The 22,413-nt window shown below is 29.8% G+C and overlaps 1 protein-coding gene across 1 annotated transcript in view; it reads right to left on the bottom strand.

The window, feature by feature from the left end:
- Positions 1-22,413, bottom strand: part of LOC145314922 (uncharacterized) — a 45,201-nt gene that overhangs the window by 9,595 nt on the left and 13,193 nt on the right. Inside the window, exons 3-7 of the mRNA XM_080154998.1 lie at positions 20,535-20,578; positions 17,272-17,758; positions 14,558-14,602; positions 12,422-12,450; positions 11,023-11,059 (exon numbers count right to left, since the gene is read on the bottom strand). Coding sequence (XP_080011124.1) covers positions 11,023-11,059; positions 12,422-12,450; positions 14,558-14,602; positions 17,272-17,758; positions 20,535-20,578 — 642 coding nt within the window. The remainder of the gene's footprint in view (positions 1-11,022; positions 11,060-12,421; positions 12,451-14,557; positions 14,603-17,271; positions 17,759-20,534; positions 20,579-22,413) is intronic.

Below are 22,413 nucleotides of genomic sequence, written 5' to 3'. Positions count from 1 at the left end.
AGTTAATGTTCTTAGCTTCTGTCATACCGTTTCAGAGCTTCGCTTTTATGGATGTTTTCATCCTTGTTAAATTTAGTAATTTTGGCCATTGTAAAAATACAGTGATAAGATAAACGATGTAAAAAGTGGTTTTTGAACATTTATTATCCCGTAAGTAAAATTGGTAAGTGGATAATAACTTTATCCAGAGATAAAAGGATAAGAAAAGGGCAAGTTTAAGCTTTGTTTAAAAACTTTAAGAATTATTAGATATGTATAAAAAGGTTAATATCAGAGCCAAAACAGAAGCTCTCTCCAATTTTCAATTAAAGTTTTAAGAAGAAAAAGTGACAAAATTTTTTTTTGAGGGGGAAATGGTTTCTAGAGGGTGGAGAATGAGACATCATCCCCCAAAATGGTTAAAAAACCTACCCTGGACCTTTAAAAAGCTTCATTGTAAAGGAGAACCATATCGGTGCAACGGTTAGTGATAACATAGCTACAGACAAAAAAAAAGCTTGCTACTTTACATTATAGGATTAGATCTGTTTCCTCTTATCCCTGAAATTATATTGAGCTTGCTTCCTACTATTCACTTTCATAGTTTGGTGTTAAATTATAGAGGTAATGTTTAGAAGCTCATTTTCGTATGACATTAGTCTTACAAATTTTAGAAAAAAAAATCCATCAGAAGCGCAAAATTACATACCAATCACTTTTATATTTAAAAAGGCAGAAAACTGTTGTTAAAATGTATAAAATTTCTTAGTAATGTTTCGCAAATCTATAAATTACAAGAAGTAGCAAAATATATGACATTTTGTACTATTAGGAAAAATTCTTTGTCTTCGTTAAATTGTTGGTTGTCAGATTGAATTCACCAAGACATCTAGTTGTAAATTTTATAAAGGTTAGGTTTAAAAATTTAGAATTTTGTAGAAACTTTATTCTAAAGAAAACTTTGATTGGACATGATCATCTTTGCAGATTTTGTAGCGCTTTCTAAATTGGACATGATTGTCTTTGCAGATTTTGTAGCACTTTCTAAATTGGTGCACGACCGACCATGCGCCTATTCTAATGTAAATTAGTCATTCTCTGTGCACAAATTATTTAAGTGCATAAAATAACTAGAGTTACACAGATTTCCTGTCACACTAATCTCATGTAGATTATTCATTCTCTGTGCACAAATTCTCTAAGTGCATAATAACTAGAGTTACATATAGTCCCTGCCACCCTATTCTAATGAAAAATAGTCATTATTTCTGCACGAATTATTTAAGTGCATATTTACTAGAGTTACATAGAGTCCCTGCCACCCTATTTTTATGTAAATCAATCACTTTCTGTGCACAAATTATTTAAGTGCATAATTACTAGAGTTACAAAGAGTTCCTGCCACCCTATTCTCTTGTAAAGTTATTATCTCTAAAACATTATCTAAGTGCATCTGTGAATAATAACTAGAGTTACATAGAGTCCCTGTAACCCTATTTTAATGTAAATAAGTCATTCTTTCTGCACAAATTATCTAAGTGCATATTAACTAGAGTTACTTAGATTTCCTGCCACCCTATTCTAATGTAAATTAGACATTCTCTCTGCACATTTATCTAAGTGCATAATAACTAAAGTTACATAGAGTCCCTGTAACCCTATTCTAATGTAAATAAGTCATTATTTCTGCACAAATTATCTAAGTGCATAGAGTTACATAGAGAATCCATCACACTATCATGATGTAAATTAGTCATTCTCTTTTCACAAATTATCAAGATTAGATTAGATTAGATATTTATTTTATGACACACATAACAAGTAAAAATAATAACAGTGTTATAATACAGGTATTAAATATTCATATACAAACAAAAAAATTGAATATGAATAAAATATTAAGGACAGATCAAATAATAATTATGTACAGTGTCAAAGGACTAAACAATCTCGTGAGAGGTAATATTGGATAGCCTTTGCAATAGATGATATACAAGTTTAAAGAAAATAAAATAGGAATATGAAACAACAACAGAAATTAACTAAAAAGATTATATTTCATTCCAATGTGAAAATGAGGGAGTTAGGAAGGGTGTATGTGAGAGGACTAGAACATTAGATATTAAAATATTTTTAAAAAATAAAATCGATAATAGATGAAGTATGGAGTTAAAGCTATTACTTAATTTAAATTTCTCAAAAGACATGAGCGGCATAAAATTCTATTACATGTGGTTACAATTCTATTTAGTAGGCACTTTTTAAGCTTGCTTATAAATTGCTTTTTAGTCAAACTATTTCTTATGTTGTCAATATCATTAAAATTATTCCATAGAGTTGGTAAGGAACAGTAAGGTAGTCTTTCAACTAGAGAAATGCGAGAAGCAGGTATAGTTAGATTATCATCATTTCTAAGATTATAATTGGCAATTAAATCACCCCTACGGGGCCACATGTTGTTAAAAGACCTAGGCAACAGATCGTTTTTGTATTCATACATAAGCTTAAGTTTAAAAAAGATACACAAAGAGTCAAAAGGTAGAATTTGAAGATTTTTGAAGATCGGACCAGAGTGACTATAATATGTTGCTTGTTTTATACATCTTACAGCCATTTTTTGCTTTATTTTGATGGCATTAAGAATTGAAGGCGATGCACAAGTATATATTTGAATTCCATAAACCAAATGGCAGTGAAAAATAGAAAAATACAAAGATTTCATAGCACTTTCTGTTAAAAGGCTTTGACATTTCCTTAAGCAAAAGAGAGATTTAGATAGTTTTTTGTTTAATTCTTTTATATGAAACTTAAAATTTAGGGCTGGATCTAGGTAAATGCCCAAAAACTTGATTGCAGGGATTTCACTTTCATGGTTTACAAAGTCAATTTTATGTTTAAGTAATGGATTTGGATTCAGTGTATTGGGATCATTTTCATCAAAGTAAAGGTTAATTTCATTCCAAGGTATAAGGGATGGGGATGGGGAAAATATTGTAAATTTGGTTTTGTTGGGATGTAAACACATCTGATTGGCTCTGAACCATTGAGAAATATTTTGAAGTTCAGTGTTAACAAACGAAATAAGATCATTAAGGTTTTTTCCCGAGGCTAAGATTGTTGTGTCATCACAAAAAAGGAGAAGTTTAAGTAATGTTGACTTTGGAAGATCATTAAAAAATATCAAGAACAAGATTGGTCCTAAAATGCTACCTTGAGGCACACCACTATCTACTTCTAATGGTTCAGAGTCAAATAGCCCAAGCCTTACAAATTGAGTTCGATTGGATAGATAGGACTCAAACCAACTAAGCATATTACCATGAATACCAAATTTATGAAGTTTCATTAAAAGTGTCTGTTTAGGCACGCAATCAAATGCTTTTCTAATGTCACAAAAGATGCCAATTGTGTATTCTTTTTTATTCATAGCTTTACTCACATGATTTAGTAAGTGTATCATAGGATGAAATGTAGAATTTTTAGCTTGAAAGCCAAACTGAAGTTCATTAATCAAATTATTTTCAGACAAATAATCTTGCAAGTGGTTAGCAATATATTTTTCTAATATTTTAGAAAAGATTAAAAGAAGTGAAATTGGCCTATAGTCATTTAAATTAAAAATATCACCGCCATTTTTAAATACAGCAGTTATTTTTGCCATTTTAAATTGATCTGGTACATTTCCAGATTCTAAAGATTGATTGAAAATAAAACACAATGGATTTAGAATTGGTGTAATAATTTGTTTTAACAAGAAGGAGGATACTCCAAAATAATCAACAGACTTTTTACTTTCAAAATTATTGACAATTTCAATAATGTTAGCTGGTGTAATACGTGGAATGTTAAATAAAAATTCAGATTCTTCAAGATAACTATCAGGTGGCCTGTCAGTAGGATTGATAGTTTGCCTAATATTATGTGCAATATTTGAAAAGTGCCTATTAAATGCTTGACCCATGTTGTTTTCACCAATAATATCAGTACCATCTATTACAAGTTTTTCAGTTGAGAAATTTTTTTTTGACTTAAGCCCAGCGACTTGTTTTATAATCTGCCAATTTTTTTTAAGGTTTCCCTGGTTAGCTAAAAGAAGATTGCTGTAATATACTTTTTTTGCTGTTTTAAAACTTTGTTGTAAGCATTTTTATATTTTCTATACAATTCTTTATTCACTTCCGACGGATTTTTTGAAAGCTGAGACTGTAACTGAAATTTTCTAGCCCTAGACCTAAGAATCCCCCTGGTCATTCAGGGTTCTATCATGTGATAGTTTTTATTAAAACGAATTTCTTTCAATGGAAAGTTCTGATCAAATGCTTCCTTAAATATTTTCTGAAAAGTTTCATAGCTATCTGTAGGGTTATTATGGTTATAGACTTCAGTAAAAGGTAAGTTAGTTAATTTTTCTTTGAAGTTTGCAATATTATTTTCAGAGAAATCTCGACTTGAAATTACTTTTGGGGTTGGCTGATATTTGTTTGTTTTAATAATGTGAAACGTTGAGAAATGATCACTTAAATAGGTGGTGATTATTCCAGCCACCATTTGGTCTTTAACATCATTAGTCCAAATGTGATCAATTAAGGTTGCTGAATTAAGATTATTATGGCTGGATACTCTTGTTGGGTTAGAAATAAGTTGCAAAAAGCCAGCTGAAAACAACATATCAATAAACTCAGCAGTGTGATTATGAGAATTAAAGGAAAGAAGATCAAGATTAAAATCCCCACAAATGATTGTTTTACATTTGCGTTGAGAAATAGAGTCTAAAATACCCTGAAAATGCTCAAGAAACATAATTACTAGAGTTACATATTATCTAAAACCCATATAGGAATTGTAGAGCTGTACAAATCTTAGACTTAGACATTCTAAACTGTTCGTTGGGTTCTGTGACTTTTTGTACATAAACAGAAAATATACACGATCTTGGGCTTTCTAATTATTTAAATCTATCATCGTAATGAAGAAAAGGTGCATAATACACATTACATATTTTAGCAAATTACTTCATTCATATGAATTTTATAATTTGGTCCACCATAAATATTATGTTTTAAAATGTGGCTTTTATAAAATTGTCAATTCTGAATATGGCTTTCTAGTTTATATTAGGTTTGATAGAAAGTTTTTTTCAGTTCATACTTTAAAGCCTGAAGCCTCTGGCCACTTGAGGTGGAGGGAGTGGTGGTTTTTACCTCTGGGGGTGATTTCTCTTGTGAGGGTGTTATTACCCCCCCCCCAAAAAAAAAAAATTATCGTCCCGGTACCTCTTAGAAGCTAGTATATTGTAAAGAAGAACCCTATCGGTTTAGCAATTAAAGAGATCCTTCGGTAAATACAGAAAGACTTACAGACATCCTGTTACTGTTATATTAGGATATACATCTTTCCTATGTTTTAAATCCAAATACAGTTTTATTAAACAATCACAAATATCTGGAATTAACTAATTAATCGATATATTTGCTTTCAGTATGTCATAGGAACATAGAAAAACTAAAACAAATACATTCATAAGTAGCGAAGTTTTCTGAACACGTAGCATTCGAGTGTTAGTTATCATTCTGAAGGGATAAGACGAAGGTCGATAAAATCTCCAATTAAGATTAATAAAATTGCCACTTCTATAGGTTATCTGTTGAAACATTGATAGGTTTAATAAACCAATAATTAAGAACTATAGAATTATACAAACATACCAACATGCAAGACATCTTAAGTAGGTTGCGCTGCAAGTAAAAAAGCCCACGGAAGTATTTCTTTTTACTCACTCTATTTGTTTTTGTAATCTGATATTTCTAAGAAGGTCTCCTTTATTACGTCAGAATTAAATACACAGGATAATATAGAGAATAGCATGTTAAAATTGTTTTAATTTCTTATATTTTTTGTAGCGAAGCTACTCTATAATTTGAAATGTCCGTCTTAAACGTTTTGTGGGAAACGTAATTTCTCGGCTCCTTTTCACGATAGACGCTGAAATTTTCAGGGATTAAATAAGTTAACATTCTTTATATTTTCACCAAGTTTCACCAAGATTAATTATTTTAATTTAATTTTAAATTAATTTAAATTCTGCATAGTTCTATCAAGTTTTATTGAGAGTTGATTATTGGTTGGGGTGCCATTTCGATTTCATGATTTAGATTTACTCGTATTCAAGATATACGGCTGAAATTTTTAGGGATTCAATAAATTTAAATTTTACACATTTCCACAAAGTTTAACTAAGATTTGCTTATTGGTTGGGGTAATAGATCGATTCTTAGATTTTAACGTTATATATTTTAAAAGGTTTCATGATTTATTTTAGTTTAATGTTTACTTTTTTGACACCGCTCTATAATTCACTTTTTCCAGATGTCCATCCATAATATTTTAGCTTCGCTACTTATGGATGTTGTGGTCCTTGTTTTTTTAAATAAGTAATTCTTTAATAAAAGTAAACTATGCCAATGTAGAAGAAAGAGGGGGATTGTTAGGCGGACGTGAGCATTACAGACCAACAACTTTAAATTGTAGAGTAGGCAGAATCTTATCATCATTTCAGAGTTTTGGAGGAAGGATTTGAATTAATCTTGCTAATTATAATTTTATCTTGAGATAATTAAACATCATGCAACATAATTACCAGGGCCAGGCAGACGCATAATTTTATGTTGGTTGGCTGTGAAAAGATGAGCTAAATTTGAATTTCCGAATGTGTACACAGTTTCCTCGGTGTTTCCTTATCCCATCTCAATATTTACTAACAGCTAAAAAAGCTTCAAACTTCAAAAAAAAATTCAAAATTTGAAAAATTTAAATTTTTAATGTATAATGTATAAATCGTTTATACACTCAAATTTTGATTTTTTTTTAATTTTGAAGTTTTTTAGCTAGTAGTAAATATTGAGATAGGATGAGGAAACACCGAGGAAATTGTGTACACATTCGGAAATTCAAATTCAGCTCATTTGTGAAAACATCTTAGGTAAATAAATGGACTAAAATGGCAGCTAGATAAAAACGCGGTTAGCTGCGGCTGACCATTTTCTATGTTCAGACGAACGGCTCCGAAATGCTATAAAAGGCTCAATTTAGCTTTAGAAGTCTATGCGGCTGCCGAATTTTGATAATTAGATGGTATACAATTAACTTCAAAGTATACCTAGCTTAATTTAAACTTCGTGGATTAATAGTTATTTCTCGCATCGTATTATAAACAGCTTTCCGCGGATATAGAATGTACAATTATAAGATTAAAACCATTTTTTAGCCCCCAAGTGCTAAAGGCACTGGCTAAAAAAACTGGTTTTAATCTTATGATTGTCTATTTTTATATTCGTAGAAAGCTGGATATAATACGATGCTAGACATAGTTTTTTTCGTATGGATGAGAACCGGTTCCTATCCACCGGATTCGAATGAATACAAGAAAATATTTTACATTTTTTTGACATTATTATTTTGTCCATCGTACATTAAAAAAAAAAAAACATTTTAAGCTTCTCGCATAAATAGGAGGGGGGAGATAAATTATTGTCTATTGTCCATTCAATGTAACAGATTATTTTTTTTATTTTTTCCAAACTTAGATTACTGCCACTAAAAAGCACATAAAACAAACTTATCATAATTTATCTTTTAGCGGCGATAGTATCATATAAGATTTTTTGTCTTTAGCTTGATTTTCAGATAGCTTCTGAATCAGGTGAGTTTTAGAGAAGCTTATTATATGTTAGGGGGTGGATAAATGCTAATTTATGTTTAAATTTAAAACATGTGATGTTTTCAGGCTTTTTTGCCTTTCCCTAACCCTTCAAATATAAAGCCCCTGGAAGCTAGGGGCCCCGCTGCTTTAAAGCACAAGTTAAAAAGGGAATTTAAATTACATATTGCTAAGGGCTCTTTTAAGAATGTATAGTATAAATCATTAAAATGCTTAAAATGAACATACAAGGAGAGGACAGAAAGAGAGAGAGAGAGAGAGAGAGAGAGAGAGAGAGAGAGAGAGAGAGAGAGAGAGAGAGAGAGAGAGAGAGAGAGAGAGAGAGAGAGAGAGAGAGAGAGAGAGAGAGAGAGAGGGGAACAAATACATAACACTATAAAAATATAGATTGAATATTCACTTTATTACCTTAGAGCCTTAAGCGTTTTTTTGTGCAAAATTGAAGCCTTGAAGCGTTTTTTGTGAGCAAAAATTAAAGTCTTACAAAGAAATAACAAATACATTATTGGATGGAATCATTTTTATATGGTAGGTAAGGTTCCCAAAATTTGTTTTGTAGATCAAGATTTTTTTTTCAATAATAGTATTATAGTAGTCTGTTTATGGTATTAAATAAAGATTTACAAAAAAAATTCGATGCTGCGCAAAATGGTACAAAAAAAATGACGTCATACTATAAAGTTATCCAATGAGAGGCCAGTATACATTGTAATTGACCAATGGTAAAATATATACTCGCCTCTCATTGGTTATTTTATCATATGACGTCATTTTTTTTTGTACCATTTTGCGCAGCATCGTAAAAAGTAAAAACACAAAGAAGGCAGACTTTATTAATTTATTGAGTAGCTTTGCTTTTTAAAAGAACACTAGAAATAGAACACTTATCTATATTATTTATTTAAAATAAAAAATAAAAACAACAAAGTAGACCACACATGTAAAACAAGGATGAAAATAAAATAAAAACGAAGATCATCAAATTAAATAGTAAACAGCTAATAGTGTATTTGTTTCCTTAGTTTCCCAATCAAAGTATTTTTTTAAAACTTGCTTATCAATGTATAAATATTTTTTTGCTAACAAAAAACTTGGAGCGAGGTAGTTTTAATCTAGACAAGTTATCCGTTTTCATTGACCTTGTGTTATTATATTTGTTAAGTGATCTAGAATATTCTTTCAAATACTTCATGACGCTACAATATTTTCTATACAATATTTTGTTGTTGATTCATTCTCATTTTTTACGATTGGGGTGCGATTTAATCCCCAAGACTAAAAATAAAAAAGGAAGAAAAATGTAACCCTGCGGGTCTAACTCTACAAGACACTATTGTCTCTGGCATTGACCCATTATTGATTTATTGTTACCTTGATTAACAGAAAAACTATTTTGTGGATACATTTTTCCTTAATTTTATTTGAGAACTTTTTAATGTGCAGAAATACTCTAGACTCAGAAGAGTTACTCTAAAGATTTTGCAAACTTTGGCTGTTTTAAGTATTTTAATGGACGAAAAAAGAATATAATGCATACATATTTCATAGCTTGAATCATATGGATGTATAAAGGTATGTCTTAAAACAAAATTTCTTTGTCATATATAATATTTTTTAGTTTTTTTTAAAATCCAAAGAAGTTTATAATCCCCAAAAAATATTTTATTTCCTAAATTTCTCTCTCTGTCCTGTTTTGTCATAATTAATTTTTCATAATATTTATCCCTTGCATAGCATGTGTGGGGTATAAGGATGAAATTCCTTTTCTATTGTTAGTAAAAATGACAAGAAGATTTTCAAAACTTTTTCAGGCGGAGTGTTAAAAAGTTGGGCTGCTGAAAAATTATTCTTACTGAAACAAACCTCTTAATATATGGTTTCTTTGGTTTATTTCGACATATAGCATTAAGGGAAAATAAAATGGACCTAGTGGCTTGCGGTGTCAACATCCTCTTTAGATTTAAATTGGGATGGCCTGCGTTTCTTTTTTCTCCCCTTAATTGTTTCACACCCCCTGGTAAATTGCTGTGCACGCCACTGAATGGAAGTCTATATTAAGTTGCAATAAATAAAAGTGGTTATTAATGACTTAAAATAGACATACTGTAATTTTATGGACATTACAATAACAGTTTTATGTTGATAAACTTTAAAAAGGGTTTACCCTAAAAATAGGAAAAAACAGTTTTGAAGAAAAGAAAATGTTTTGAGTTTTCCAACTTTTAAAAACCTTTCAACTCATAATAAAACATCTTTTAAGCATAATTGTTATGCAGATTTTCCTGAAAAGTTGCAAAGCATCTCTACAATCATTAATTAGAATCCTAAAGTTTTAAATTCACCATTTTACTTCTTTTAGTATTTTAAATGAAATACTATTTAAACGAGTTTAAGAGAAAAAAGAATAGTAAAGTAGAAAAAAGAAAAGGTTAAAATAAAATTTAAAAAGAAAACTTTTAGATAAAGATGTAAGATTTTTAGATAAAAGTTTTACATCAATCTTTGTGAAGTATCTTTGGATGTATTGATGCTTGTTATGTGTTGATCTTAGAGTCATAACAGCGTGAAATATAAAATCTGCTATGGTATTATGTCTGTGTATGTTAAGGACATCAATGTATACATGTTTTTAAGAGCTTAGCTTACATATTTCTCTCATTTATACATACAATTTTCGGCCCTTTTGAAAATTTTGATTGGTTGCTTCAAACTATCAGATTTCAAACTTTATAACCATATATGTTTTTTGTTTATTAAGACCCCTAAAATGGCTAGATTTTTAAAGTTATCTCCATATCTTGGTATTTGTGACGGCAGATTGTTGTTGTCATCCAAAAATGTACAAAAAGCTTCCAGTAGAAGTTTTCGTTCTTGTTTTATGTTGCGAAATGTGGAAAATTATATATTTGATAAATGCATCATTTCTTTTATTCATAGCATTTGTAAGATTTAGAAAGTGTAAATACATATAAAAATTGATACCTTGAAAATATGTATATGAAAATATTGTTTACTAGCTACGCCCTAGGCCTCTAGGGACACGTAAAATTGTTATTTTACATTCTATTTTAATATCATCTCTGGGACCTATGTAATGTGAAATTAGACAAAAAAAATTATGATTACAGGTAAAACTAAAATATTTCAGCGGGGTCTTTTTGAGAAAATTAGATTTAAAAATTTCAAGTTCAATTTTCATCCCCTAGGAGTTACTACATAATCATGACAAGAAAAGAAAAGATTATACTTTTGTCTTAATTCAATTGTAGCCTACTGTGATCTATCTTATTTTCTTAAGTACCAAAACTAAAAAAGACTAAACTTACCTTTTTGCTTCCAAATCTTGAAAGAAGGCCATCACTGTAACATTTTAACAATTAAAACACATTATTCTCATTAAAAAATATACTAGAGTCAGACACAAAGACTAGAAAAGTAAATTTGCAATTTTCACGAATAAATATCTTTAATAGAAGATAACATAATCACATTTTTCCCCTGGAGCTATACGTTTAGACAGACAAATTGAATTATAAAATACAACTAAAAATTGTAAATTTAAGTAGCTTCAATTTTAGGATTTGAAAATAACCACTCCCCCCTATCTTCAATGTATTTAAAAACAGAGATGGAATGGTTATCAAAGCTCAGCAGGCGCTTTGTGTGAAAACTCCAATTTCTTAATGGATGTAATTGTCCTTGCTATATTCTTATTTCTATAGAAGTAGCTTAAAATGCAAATGCAACAAGGATGACAACATCCATAAAAGCGAAGCACTGAAACGGTAGGACAAACGGACATTAAAACTTGTATAGTGTCAGAACTGAATAATCATAATATAAATGTATAAGAGTCAAAGCAAAATTATAAGTAAATTTGTTGAAAAACCGCTTGATTCAGGATAATGTTTATGGACATACTTACATTTTTAGGACTTGATTATAGAGTTGCTTCGCTGATTACATTATACTTTGTTGTCCCAGGAATCAATATACCAAAAATCAGATCAATAGGATGATAAAATCACATAAAAATTTGTTGTTAAAAAAAGTAAAAAAAAATCAACATGTTTAAAATGGACGTACGGACATTTTGGTGATGATTATAGAGTTGCTACGCGTTATAAATCGTACCTAACTATTAAAGGAATCACCATGCAAAATTTGAAATCGATAGGACAATTCTAACATGCCTAAATTAACGAAAAAAGCTATCCGTTACGAATTATAGAAAAGCTTCGCTTTTAAAAAGGACAAATAAAGTCTTTAAAAGAAACCATTATTGTAAAACGTTTCCTTTTCTATTTAAATAAAGATAATATCAATGTATTATTTCCAGAAAAAAATCTATTGAAAGAGTTAAATATAAAAGCTAGAAAAACCAAGAACGTTTAGGTCCATCAAAGATTAAGCTTTTGGGAAAAAAATCTGCTTAAAAGGATGATTTGAAACCTTAATTCTTATTATATTTAATTTAATAAAAAAGCTAATCAAAATACAAACTAACAGTAAAAGTTAGAAATAAAAGGGTATACATAGAAAAAAAATCCTACAAACAGAAAAAGAAAGAGAAAACGTGGCGGTGATATAGGAAAAGTAAGTATATGGATGGTGAGAAAGGGATAGGCTTACCCTACAGACTAACAGACCAATAAAAAAATGTATTACTTTAACTATGCCATTAAAAGTATAAAATGATTGTTTTGTGTTTTTTCATGTTTCCTGATTCTATTGAGATTCTGTATTATTTGCCTGCAGGTTCATTCATAATCAGCTTTTATTAAATACTTATTACAACAAAACACATATATTCTTACTGCAAAAAGAAAAGTTTACTTTCTATAATTAAAGTTAGCCTAAAAAAGAGAGAAGAAAGTTTCCATTTCTGTGTTTTTTTTCGATCTTAATCTTAAAATTATCCCTTTTTTGCAACACTCGAAAAGTTTGTTGGGTTTGCCGTAAACACCTTAAAAAGTTATGTAACAAAAGTTGTAGACATAATGTGTACAAAATACTGTTACGTCTGCAACATGTCAGCTATGACAATTTCTTTGATATTATATAGTCGATATGAATAATATAAATGATTTCAGCCATGGCCATTTTTTATTTCAAGGTAAATAGTGAACATAAACTATCAAAAATGCATGTTGACAAACTACAATTACTGAAAGTAACAATTAGAATAAATTGTGTTTTTGTTTATGTGCATCTGCTATAAATGTAAGGGTCAAAATTGCACATAAATATTCTCAAAAATTGCCGCGTTAAAAGATGCACAGCTACTCTATAATTACATGCGCCTAAAAATGGATATATTATTACTTGGATGTTACACCAGATTTTCATGTATTTTGGTAAAGCGGTACTCGAGCGGGCTAAAATAACACAACCTTTACCCCAACTCCTCCCCTACTACTGAATGAACTACCAATAAACAGGTTCAATCCTAGTAACCTGAATTAACGAAAAAATTTCCCCTGTGATAATATCCATGTATTTCTAAATCCATTGATCTAATGTGCAACACATTTTTTTGTTTTTAGAAGAGCAGCTAATCTTTTTGTTTTATGTTACATGTATTTTCTATAATTGTGTGGGTCAAAAAAAAAAAGTAACAAGCCCTTTTCACTCCACAGGAGGAGCATAGGCCGCTGACAATTTGTCAGTGTTTCTGTAACAATGTGGCTTTTTATGGACATGGGATAGGGTTGTCAGCCCTAAGCCCTATGCTTGCGGTGTATAGCGTCCATTTGCCCATGTGTGGGTCAAAATTGCACAAAAATTGCCATGTTATTTTCAGCGCAGCTACTCTATATATTTACTAAAAATGCTTAAAGTTAATAAAAATCTAGTTATTGGTTATTTAGTCGTTAAAAGTGCATTTAAATATATTATTTTTAGGTTATATAGCTGGTATGCTGGATTTTAAAACATAACTATAAAGCATATAAAGAATCATGGAAGACAAAAACCAAAAGCCTAATTGAATTGCATTAATTATGGTAAACTATGTTTGGTTATTTATCATAATTTAATTGATAGTTTATTGGTTGTAGTCATTGGTTTTAAATGATTCTTTAATTGTCAATTATTTGTGGAATAAACGGGTAAGTCATTTGACACTTCTCTATTCAGATACAAGACCCTTAAGATCTTTGATTAAAGTCAATTAAGCTGAACTCGGCTTGTTTAAAAGGCTTTTATTTCACTGACAAAGTAGTCGTAGATAACATTTTTATGCCTTTGGTATGACATCGAACCCAATAATCCTTTTTTCTTATTTCTATTAACTCGTAAGAATTTACCCGAGCACTGAATTATTATAATCTTCTTTACCATACTTATGCCAAATGAAGCATAAAATAATGAAAATTATTGAAAGTGCACACTTCCCAGTTAAACTAGGATATGTAATGTTGACCAGGGAGCTAGAGAAGGGAAATTGAGCTGTTTATTACACCAGTCCCCAAAGTTATATAATAATGTTTTCTTAACAAGTTTGGAGACTTTTATTGATGTTTGATTGGTACACTCAATAGATTAAGTGTCCAAACATTTTGACCACTGATTGTAGTCTATAGAAGGTGTTATCATGTGTATCATCATTGAGAATATAAATAAATTTATCAGCCATTTTCTTATCCCTTTAGATCCAAGAGTGTTGACAAAACAATTCCACTGTTTATACAACTATTTGGTAATGAAAGTGCTATGTCTTACTTTTAATCGACAATCATATGCAAATGTTAATCATATGACAATACAATACTGCTTTGCATGTTGATACAATAACAAACTTAAAGTTTTTATGAGTTATTACTCTTGAATTATAATATTCTACAACTTATTATGATTCCTTAATGATTTTTGTTTATCTTCTGGTTTCTTGGCGCATTCCTCTTCCTGAAAATAAAAGAATAATAAAAACATTTTATAATAATCAGGGCTCGGTAGCCTAAACAGAGTTGGATCTTTAAAAAAATTAGGGTCACTTAGTGAGGCAAATTATTTATGTGAAAAATCCTCCAAAATCTCATAAAAAATCTACAAAAATTAAACAAAATTATAACAGGGTTAATAACATAAGATTTTGTAAAATTTTTGTAGATTTTTATGTGATTTTGGAGGATTTTTTACAAAAACAATTTTGCCTCACTACTAATTTTGCCTCATTTAAGAATCTACCTCAGCTTTCAGCTGCTCGGCTTACAGAAGCCCCACCGTCAGCTGTCGGACTTACATAAGCCCCCAATAAGTCCCAGCCGTATTCATACACACGGATTTGGCAAAACTTTAGCCGCATCCGAAAAGAAACTTAATGAATACAAGAAAGCTGAAAGGCTAGGGGGGGAAATCAGTCACTCTGAGCAACCCTCAGCCTCATTAAGCCTCATTCGTTGGCTTAAAATTTTCAAGACTTATTATATCTAGATTGGTGGTAAGATTAAGCAGTGTTCAAACTTTTCAACCAATAATTTCAGTCTACAATAATTAAAATTTTGTTTATCATAATTGAGTGTTTACATAAATTTATCGTCTATTGTCTTATCCCTTTAAATCTATGATTTAATATTCATTTTGATAAATCATTTCTTTTACATGAAAGTATGTTATGATAGATGGAGTGCATGTCTAAATTTATGGACACAGTGTTTCAACAGAAATGGAGATATTACAATTAAAATAAAAACTATTTGACATACAACTTTCTTGCCAATCAATTTTTGATATTAGTAGAATTTATACATCTTGTGAAAATGAAAAAGAAAAAGTCAATTCTATTTAGCAGAAAAGTTGAGAAAATTTTTTTAATAAAAAATATGATAATTACGATGTTTCTTTTTTAAGCGTTAAGTTCTTTAATCCTATATACTAAGAAAAAAAAATTAAGAAAAATATCATGTTCTTTAAAATTGTATTAATTTTCATACTCTTTATCCACGTGGTTATTAATCTAATGTGTATTATTATTAAAAACACACGGAACCAAATTTGTCAATGAATTGGAACATTCAAAAAAAAATGGTTGACCTAGACATTTCAGCAAATATTATTACGGTTGAAAAATAAGTGTTCTAAGAAAAAGTTTTATGCAAAGTTTTTTTTCTAGAATGTAAACGTTTATTTGTTTCAATTGTGAAAAAGAAAAAGCAGTAATAATACTAAAATTTCTCATTATGTTCAATTTTCTATTTTTCTTTCTCTTTGTTTGTGCTTTGTTTGGGAAATATATTTCTTGGATTAACAATTATGTATTTCAAAAGGAAATCAATTGTATATGAAGATAAAAGCTTGTAAATTACCAAACATATAAAAATACACCTTGATATCTATAACATTTAAGGCATTTATCAAAATATGATTATGCAAAATCAAAAATGCAGTTTTAGATATTTTCAATTCTAAATAAACATCATACAAAATGAAGTTGTAAGTTTTTGTCTGAGGCTAAATATCTCAGAAATTTCTAGTCTAAATGGTTTGTACTTTTTAGAAAAGCATGATAAAAGTATTTGGGCCTTTTTATGCTATTTTCCCGACCTCCATCGCCCTATCTTAGAGGCAAGGGGCGAAGCAACTAGTATTCTGATGAAGTTACTTAGACAAGTATTGAATTAAAGACTGTTTTTATATCCAATTTCTTAATAGTAAACACCTAATTGACTTACAAAGCATATATGCATTGTTAGATAGAAACTAGATTTAGTCAGATTTAATAATTTCAAATTTCAGTTGTATGTAGGAATATATCTGATAATTGAATTGGTTAAAAATCTAATTTTTGAAGTTTCCATGAAAACTTATGCAAATTTTGTCATTAAATCTAATTATAAATAGCAAAAGATATATTAATTAATTCTCAATATTTTATTGATTAAAGATAAAAATTATTATTAAATAATAATGAATAAGTTTAGGTATTTAGATTGATTTTTAGAAAAATCATATCAAACATTTTTTTTTTATAATTGCCGACACTGAAAAGCAAATTTTATCTCTATTCACCTAACCCAATTTTCCTGACAATCTCTGAATAACCTAAAACTATGTAAAAATCTCCTTCGGCTTTATTGTCCTAACGTAACTGAACTCTATTTAACATGAAATAATATATCTTACTATGCGACGCGAGTATAGTACATGTTTTCACTGACGAGGATATGGCATTTGAAAAAAAAGAATTTATCATTTACAACTTTAAAAACAGCTATTCTGCAAACCATGCAAGAAATAGTACATTTTGTTTCAACACTGATAATTTTTCAAAAAATAAAAGTTTTCTATTTATCTGCTGATTCTAAGATTTGACTTGCTACAACGTATTTATTATAACTTGGATTTTACACCAGATTATCATGTACTCTAAAAAGTGAGCCTTGTAGCTGGCTAAAATAACGTTCCCCCATCATCCACCCGCCTTATCCCATCCCATCACCTCCTACTGGATGAAAGAACTGGCCAATAAGTGATGTCAATGTTAGTAACCTAAATTGACGACAATTTTTCCCTTGTCATAATATCTAGGTATATTCTATATCATTATCCATTCTTGCTAATAGATTTTTACTTACCGAACAAGGCTTATCTGGTTTTCTCCTTCGCTTCTTTTTCCTGACTCTTCGTAATGAATTACCAGAATTCTTAGCATTTTCACCAATAGCTTTCCCTTTTCTTATTATATCACCATCACTATCAATAATTGTATCACTGTTTTCACTGGTATCGTTATCATTAGAAGTTTCAACAATATGTACAGTTGTTTCAAATATATTTTCTTCTGATGTTGCTGTTTCTATAACATCTTCACTTGATTCAGATTGGTCAGAATCACTATTGATGAATTCTGATTGGTCAGAATCATTATTGATTGATTCTGATAGGTCAAAATCTTCAGTACTTGATTCTGATTGGTCATAATCATAGTCACCAATCAGCTGTGATTGGTCCTTATCAATTTGAAGTTCTTCGCTGTTGATGTCAGATATGACCAACTGAAGAAGTTGCTCTCCGTCATTTGAGATTTCATGGTCATCTATAATTTCTACTTTTATATCATCTGTTAAAAAATTATTTGCTCATTTTATAATCAATGAAAAAATTAGATTTTTTTATTACTTTTTTCTAATTTTTTTCTCATACTTTTATAAAAGGTCTTTATAATTTGGATATGACTCTTTATACACTATGTATAATGCTTATATATATTTTGATAAAATATGTGCTTGTGTTTTTTTTGCAAAGTGTAAATTTGACAACCAAGACTTGTAGAGTAATGACGCAATGAGAGGCTACTATTTTAACAATAAGCAGTAATCAATGGTGAACTTTTATCTAACATTTCTCATAATTCAAAGCTATAAAAAAATACACAGGGATGTAGGATCGTTAATTCAATCTTACCCCACAAAATATGCTTATAAAATTATAACCTTAGTAGCTATAAGAAAAGGGGGTGGAATAACATGGAATGTAAATTAATCTAACCGCCATTGTCCTCTCCCTCCCTGAGTAATACCGTAAACTGTAATGACTTAAACTTGACGTGTAATAAAAATGTCATAAAATAAAATGTTTCAATGAGTTAGCATCTTGAAATGTAGGATTTACAAGAAAATTTTAGTAGCGCAACCTCCACACAACCCATTTATGCAAGTCTGTCTGTTAATAATGCTTCTGAAGCACAGTAATTCTATAAGAAAAGTCTGTCCGTCTGTGTCACAAATTAGAATCTTTCTCTTTGCTGGCAAATCACCCATTCATTTTGGCTGACCTTTAAATATTTTGAATTAAAATAAAAGTGCCTAGAACCAATATAACACTTCATTAAAAAAGAACAATTAAAAATAGTCAATTAATCTTAAGGAACATAAAACAATGAGATAGATATCCTCTTTTAGCTGTCATTTAAAAGATATTTTTTTGTGGTTTAATAGTTTGAAACTATAAAAGTAAGATTTAAGTAATTGCATCACAAAAGTTTATTATTATTATCTCACAAGGAAGGAAAAACACAAAAGATGTTTTTTTGCACTGGTTGCAGTTGGCTTAACTCAAATTTTGCTGTCTGTAATTTAGCCTATTTGAAATGTAGGTTTTTTTTAGCAGTTTCTAAGAACTGAAGAACATAATCTAGACAATAAGAATGTTAACTATTTTACTCAATAATTTACTTATAATACTTATATTTATAATTTATAACTTTTCATTACTTAAAGACAAAAGACAAAAAAAATTTTCATTGGTGCAATTTTTAAAATGCAAATTTTGAGATTTGCTTAGTGCAGTTTTCGGTTATTATTATGTTAAATTGCAATCATCAATTACCCCTAAGACGCTTTAGTGTAAAAAATCCACAAAATAAACAAGAACAAAAAAATATTTGACGGTGTAACCTTTAAACATTTTTATGATAAATAAGAAACAACAAACTAATACTGAAAAGTAATGCAGCCACTATTAGCTAAAACATTTTATTTATTGTCGAATTATACACCAAAGCCTTTGAAAACATGCTTTCCTTATAAGTACCTTTTTGAGCAAAAAAACTTCCCCCTCCCACACCTTTCATCTTATTTAGTTGGTGGTTTTTTTCTCATGTTTTTATGTTTTTCTTGGTGTAAAGTTTAGCCACGTATGTTAAGACAAACCAGAAAAATGACAACCTCCCCCCCCGCAATATTTAAATTCATTTCAAAAATCAAGTGGCGGAATTTTCTTGTATTCCCTGGGCACCTTATATTAAAATCTAATCAAAAGTGACAGAGCGTCAGACAAACGTACATACCGTGATTATAGAGTAGCTTCGCCTCTAATAGGAGTCAATGTTAAATATAAACTCTTTATTTAATAAGTTACAAGGCTTAAATACTGTGTCGCGTGTCACCGTTGTTTTGTGACATGATATCTATTGCAGGGAAGGAAGGGGACATTGGGCTGTTATTACACTAGTCCCCAAAGTTCTATAATAATGTTTTCTTATTCGTAAGCTCAACAACTTTGGGAAATTTTATAAAATTTTGTTTAATTGTCCTTACGTTTCAACCACTGATTGCAATCTCATTTGGGATGTACATTCATTTATCAGCAATTATCTTATCCCTTTATATTCCTGAATTTATTAGCATAAACATAATGTCGTTTTTACGTGTTTAAAATTCACCATCCTAAATTTTATTCCGTATTTCAATATAAGATTTAGATTTTATTTAATTTGATATTCTTTAAAGACCGTGTCCTAACTTTTGTGATTTTGTTTTAACCCATTCGTAACGAGCTCGTAAAGTTCAAAGTTTTCATTCACCTGTGTTCAACAAAATAGATTTTTGCAATAATTACAAAACAGAATTTAAAAAGTAAGGTGTCAAATAAAAAATTTTACTATTTTTGTTCATAATGGCAATTTTCTTCTTTATTTTGTTGCGTTTTAGTACCTTAAAACCAACTTAATTAAAAAAAATCTTAATTACTTCAAAATAAGAGGTCTACAAAAAAAAAACATTTTACATCTTCTACTTACTTACTAAAAGCACCGACTAGCCTTTTGAAAAAATTTACAAAAGTTAGGACACGTTCTTTAAAAAAATAATGTTTATGAGCTATGATAGCTTCTTGTATCAAGAAATTGACTAAAAGTAAAGGGGAAAACAACAAACCCTTTGATTGCATAAACCTTGTCTGGAAGTGTTAACCATGTATCGCATTTTGTTATTACTGTTCAAGTATGTTAGCATATCAGCAATTGAAAACATTTTTAGTATCTTAAGATATGATCATCTACCTTAAAAATTAACGAATTCATTAACACGACCTCATATTAGAAGAGCAATAATTTCCTCGTTTAGGTCTGAAGTTTGGAAAATCAGGATAATCACAGGACACCTGAAAAAGTAAATTATTTATTAGACACGCAGCATAATAATTATCAATAGCAAAGATTCTCTAAATGTCATTGTTCTGTTTGTCTGTTTTATACTTGTTGAAGCTTTGTAAAAAAAAACAATGAAACCTTAAGGATTAGATGTTAAAGCAGCTGTGTGGCTGTGTGTCCAGTTAAATCTCGTAAACAGTTGGTTTAAGAGAAGTTTAGTATTTGTCTAGGGTTTTTAAAGATTTAAAGGGCAGTTTTAAGATTATTATTTAGCGTCATAGATAGAATGACACAAGAAACAGTCACCTATAGAAAGCTTTTTTTAAATGGACTAATGGATGTAGAATATATGTAGATATTAAGACAAGGGAAAAATTGTCGTCAATTTTGGTTGCTATTTCTCCTGTCATTTATTGGTAAGTTCGTTCATCCAATGAGGTGATGGGGTAAAGTGGGAGATCAATTTTTTTAGCTCGCTGCAAGTTTCAGTTTGTTAGAGTATATGATAATCTGGTGTAAGATCCAAGTAATTATAAATCTATTAATGGTTTATTTAGGAGCATCTTGGTGTTAAATCTATACCTACTGCATTTAATGAATTATTTCTTCCCATGATATTATATGATAATCCTTGTCATTTTATTTTCAAGATAAATTATAGTAAATGTCATTAAAGTGTACAATAGTTATTTCTTCATCGTATTATAAACCGCTTTCCGCGGATATAGAATGTACAATTATAAGATTAAAACTAGTTTTTTTAGCCGGTGCCTTCGGCACCACGGGGCTAAAAAAACTAGTTTTAATCTTATGATTGTACATTTCTATATTCGTAGAAAACTGGATATAATACGATGCTAGACATAGTTTTTTCGTATGGATGAGAACCGGTTCCTATCCACCGGATTCGAATGAATACGAGAAATGTCATTAGAGTGTACAAAAATATAACTTTAGTTGAATTAAAAAAGGTAAGTCATCATTTCCGTAAAGACATCATATTATCTAGTCACCAGAATTATTACAACAGAGTAAACTTCTCGACTCCTTTTCTATAATCCCTCATTTTACCCTCTCATAATTTACAAAAAAAAAATATATTAGATTACCAGTCAAAAGTTTGTAAAACCTTATTTTACACCCTCAAAATAAAAGCTTTGACGTCCCTGCTCCTATACAACTCAACCTAATATTTTTATTGGGTGTTTTGGTGATCTCACTCAAAGTAAGTATCGAACACTGAACCCAAATCGCTAATTTTAAACCTAATTGAAAATAAAAGGGGATAAGGGGAGGCAAGGGCGTTCAAACTTTTTATTTTTATTCTTTTTCTTGGGGGTGTGGGGGGGGGTAAAAATTCAAACTTTAAAATCCCCTCCCATTGGACGTCCTTGAAAGTTTCAGTTTAGATTAGGATAGGTATTGGGTTCTGGGTATCTCTAGGAGTTTGTATAGGGAAAAAATATCTGCAATTATTTTCAATTCCATGGGGAAGTGTAGACTCACCAACAAAAAAAAACTTGCACAAAAACTCACACTCACACACCCACATACTAACACACATACACACACACACACACGGACACATACACAAAACACTAAAAGCTTAAGTGAATAAATGGAATAATCTGTAATTTTAAAATTTACAATTTTGACTAATAGAACGTCATATTTGATTTAAGCAAATTATGTTCAATTTCAAAACCATTTCATGAAAAAGAAACATAAAATCATGTCACTATGGATAGATTTCAAACCCGAGTTATAGGGTAACTACGATAATTTGTTCTTTTTAATTTTTAACTCTCCCTTAACTTGAAGAAAGCCAACAGTTTGAAAAGACACT

Source organism: Acartia tonsa, chromosome 3 (assembly GCF_053477335.1).
Source record: "Acartia tonsa isolate MP-2025a chromosome 3, ASM5347733v1, whole genome shotgun sequence".
In the NCBI taxonomy this organism is placed as follows: Eukaryota; Metazoa; Arthropoda; class Copepoda; order Calanoida; family Acartiidae; genus Acartia; species Acartia tonsa.
The sequence above is the reverse complement of the archived record's forward strand: the minus strand, read 5'-3'. Positions and strand labels throughout refer to the sequence as shown.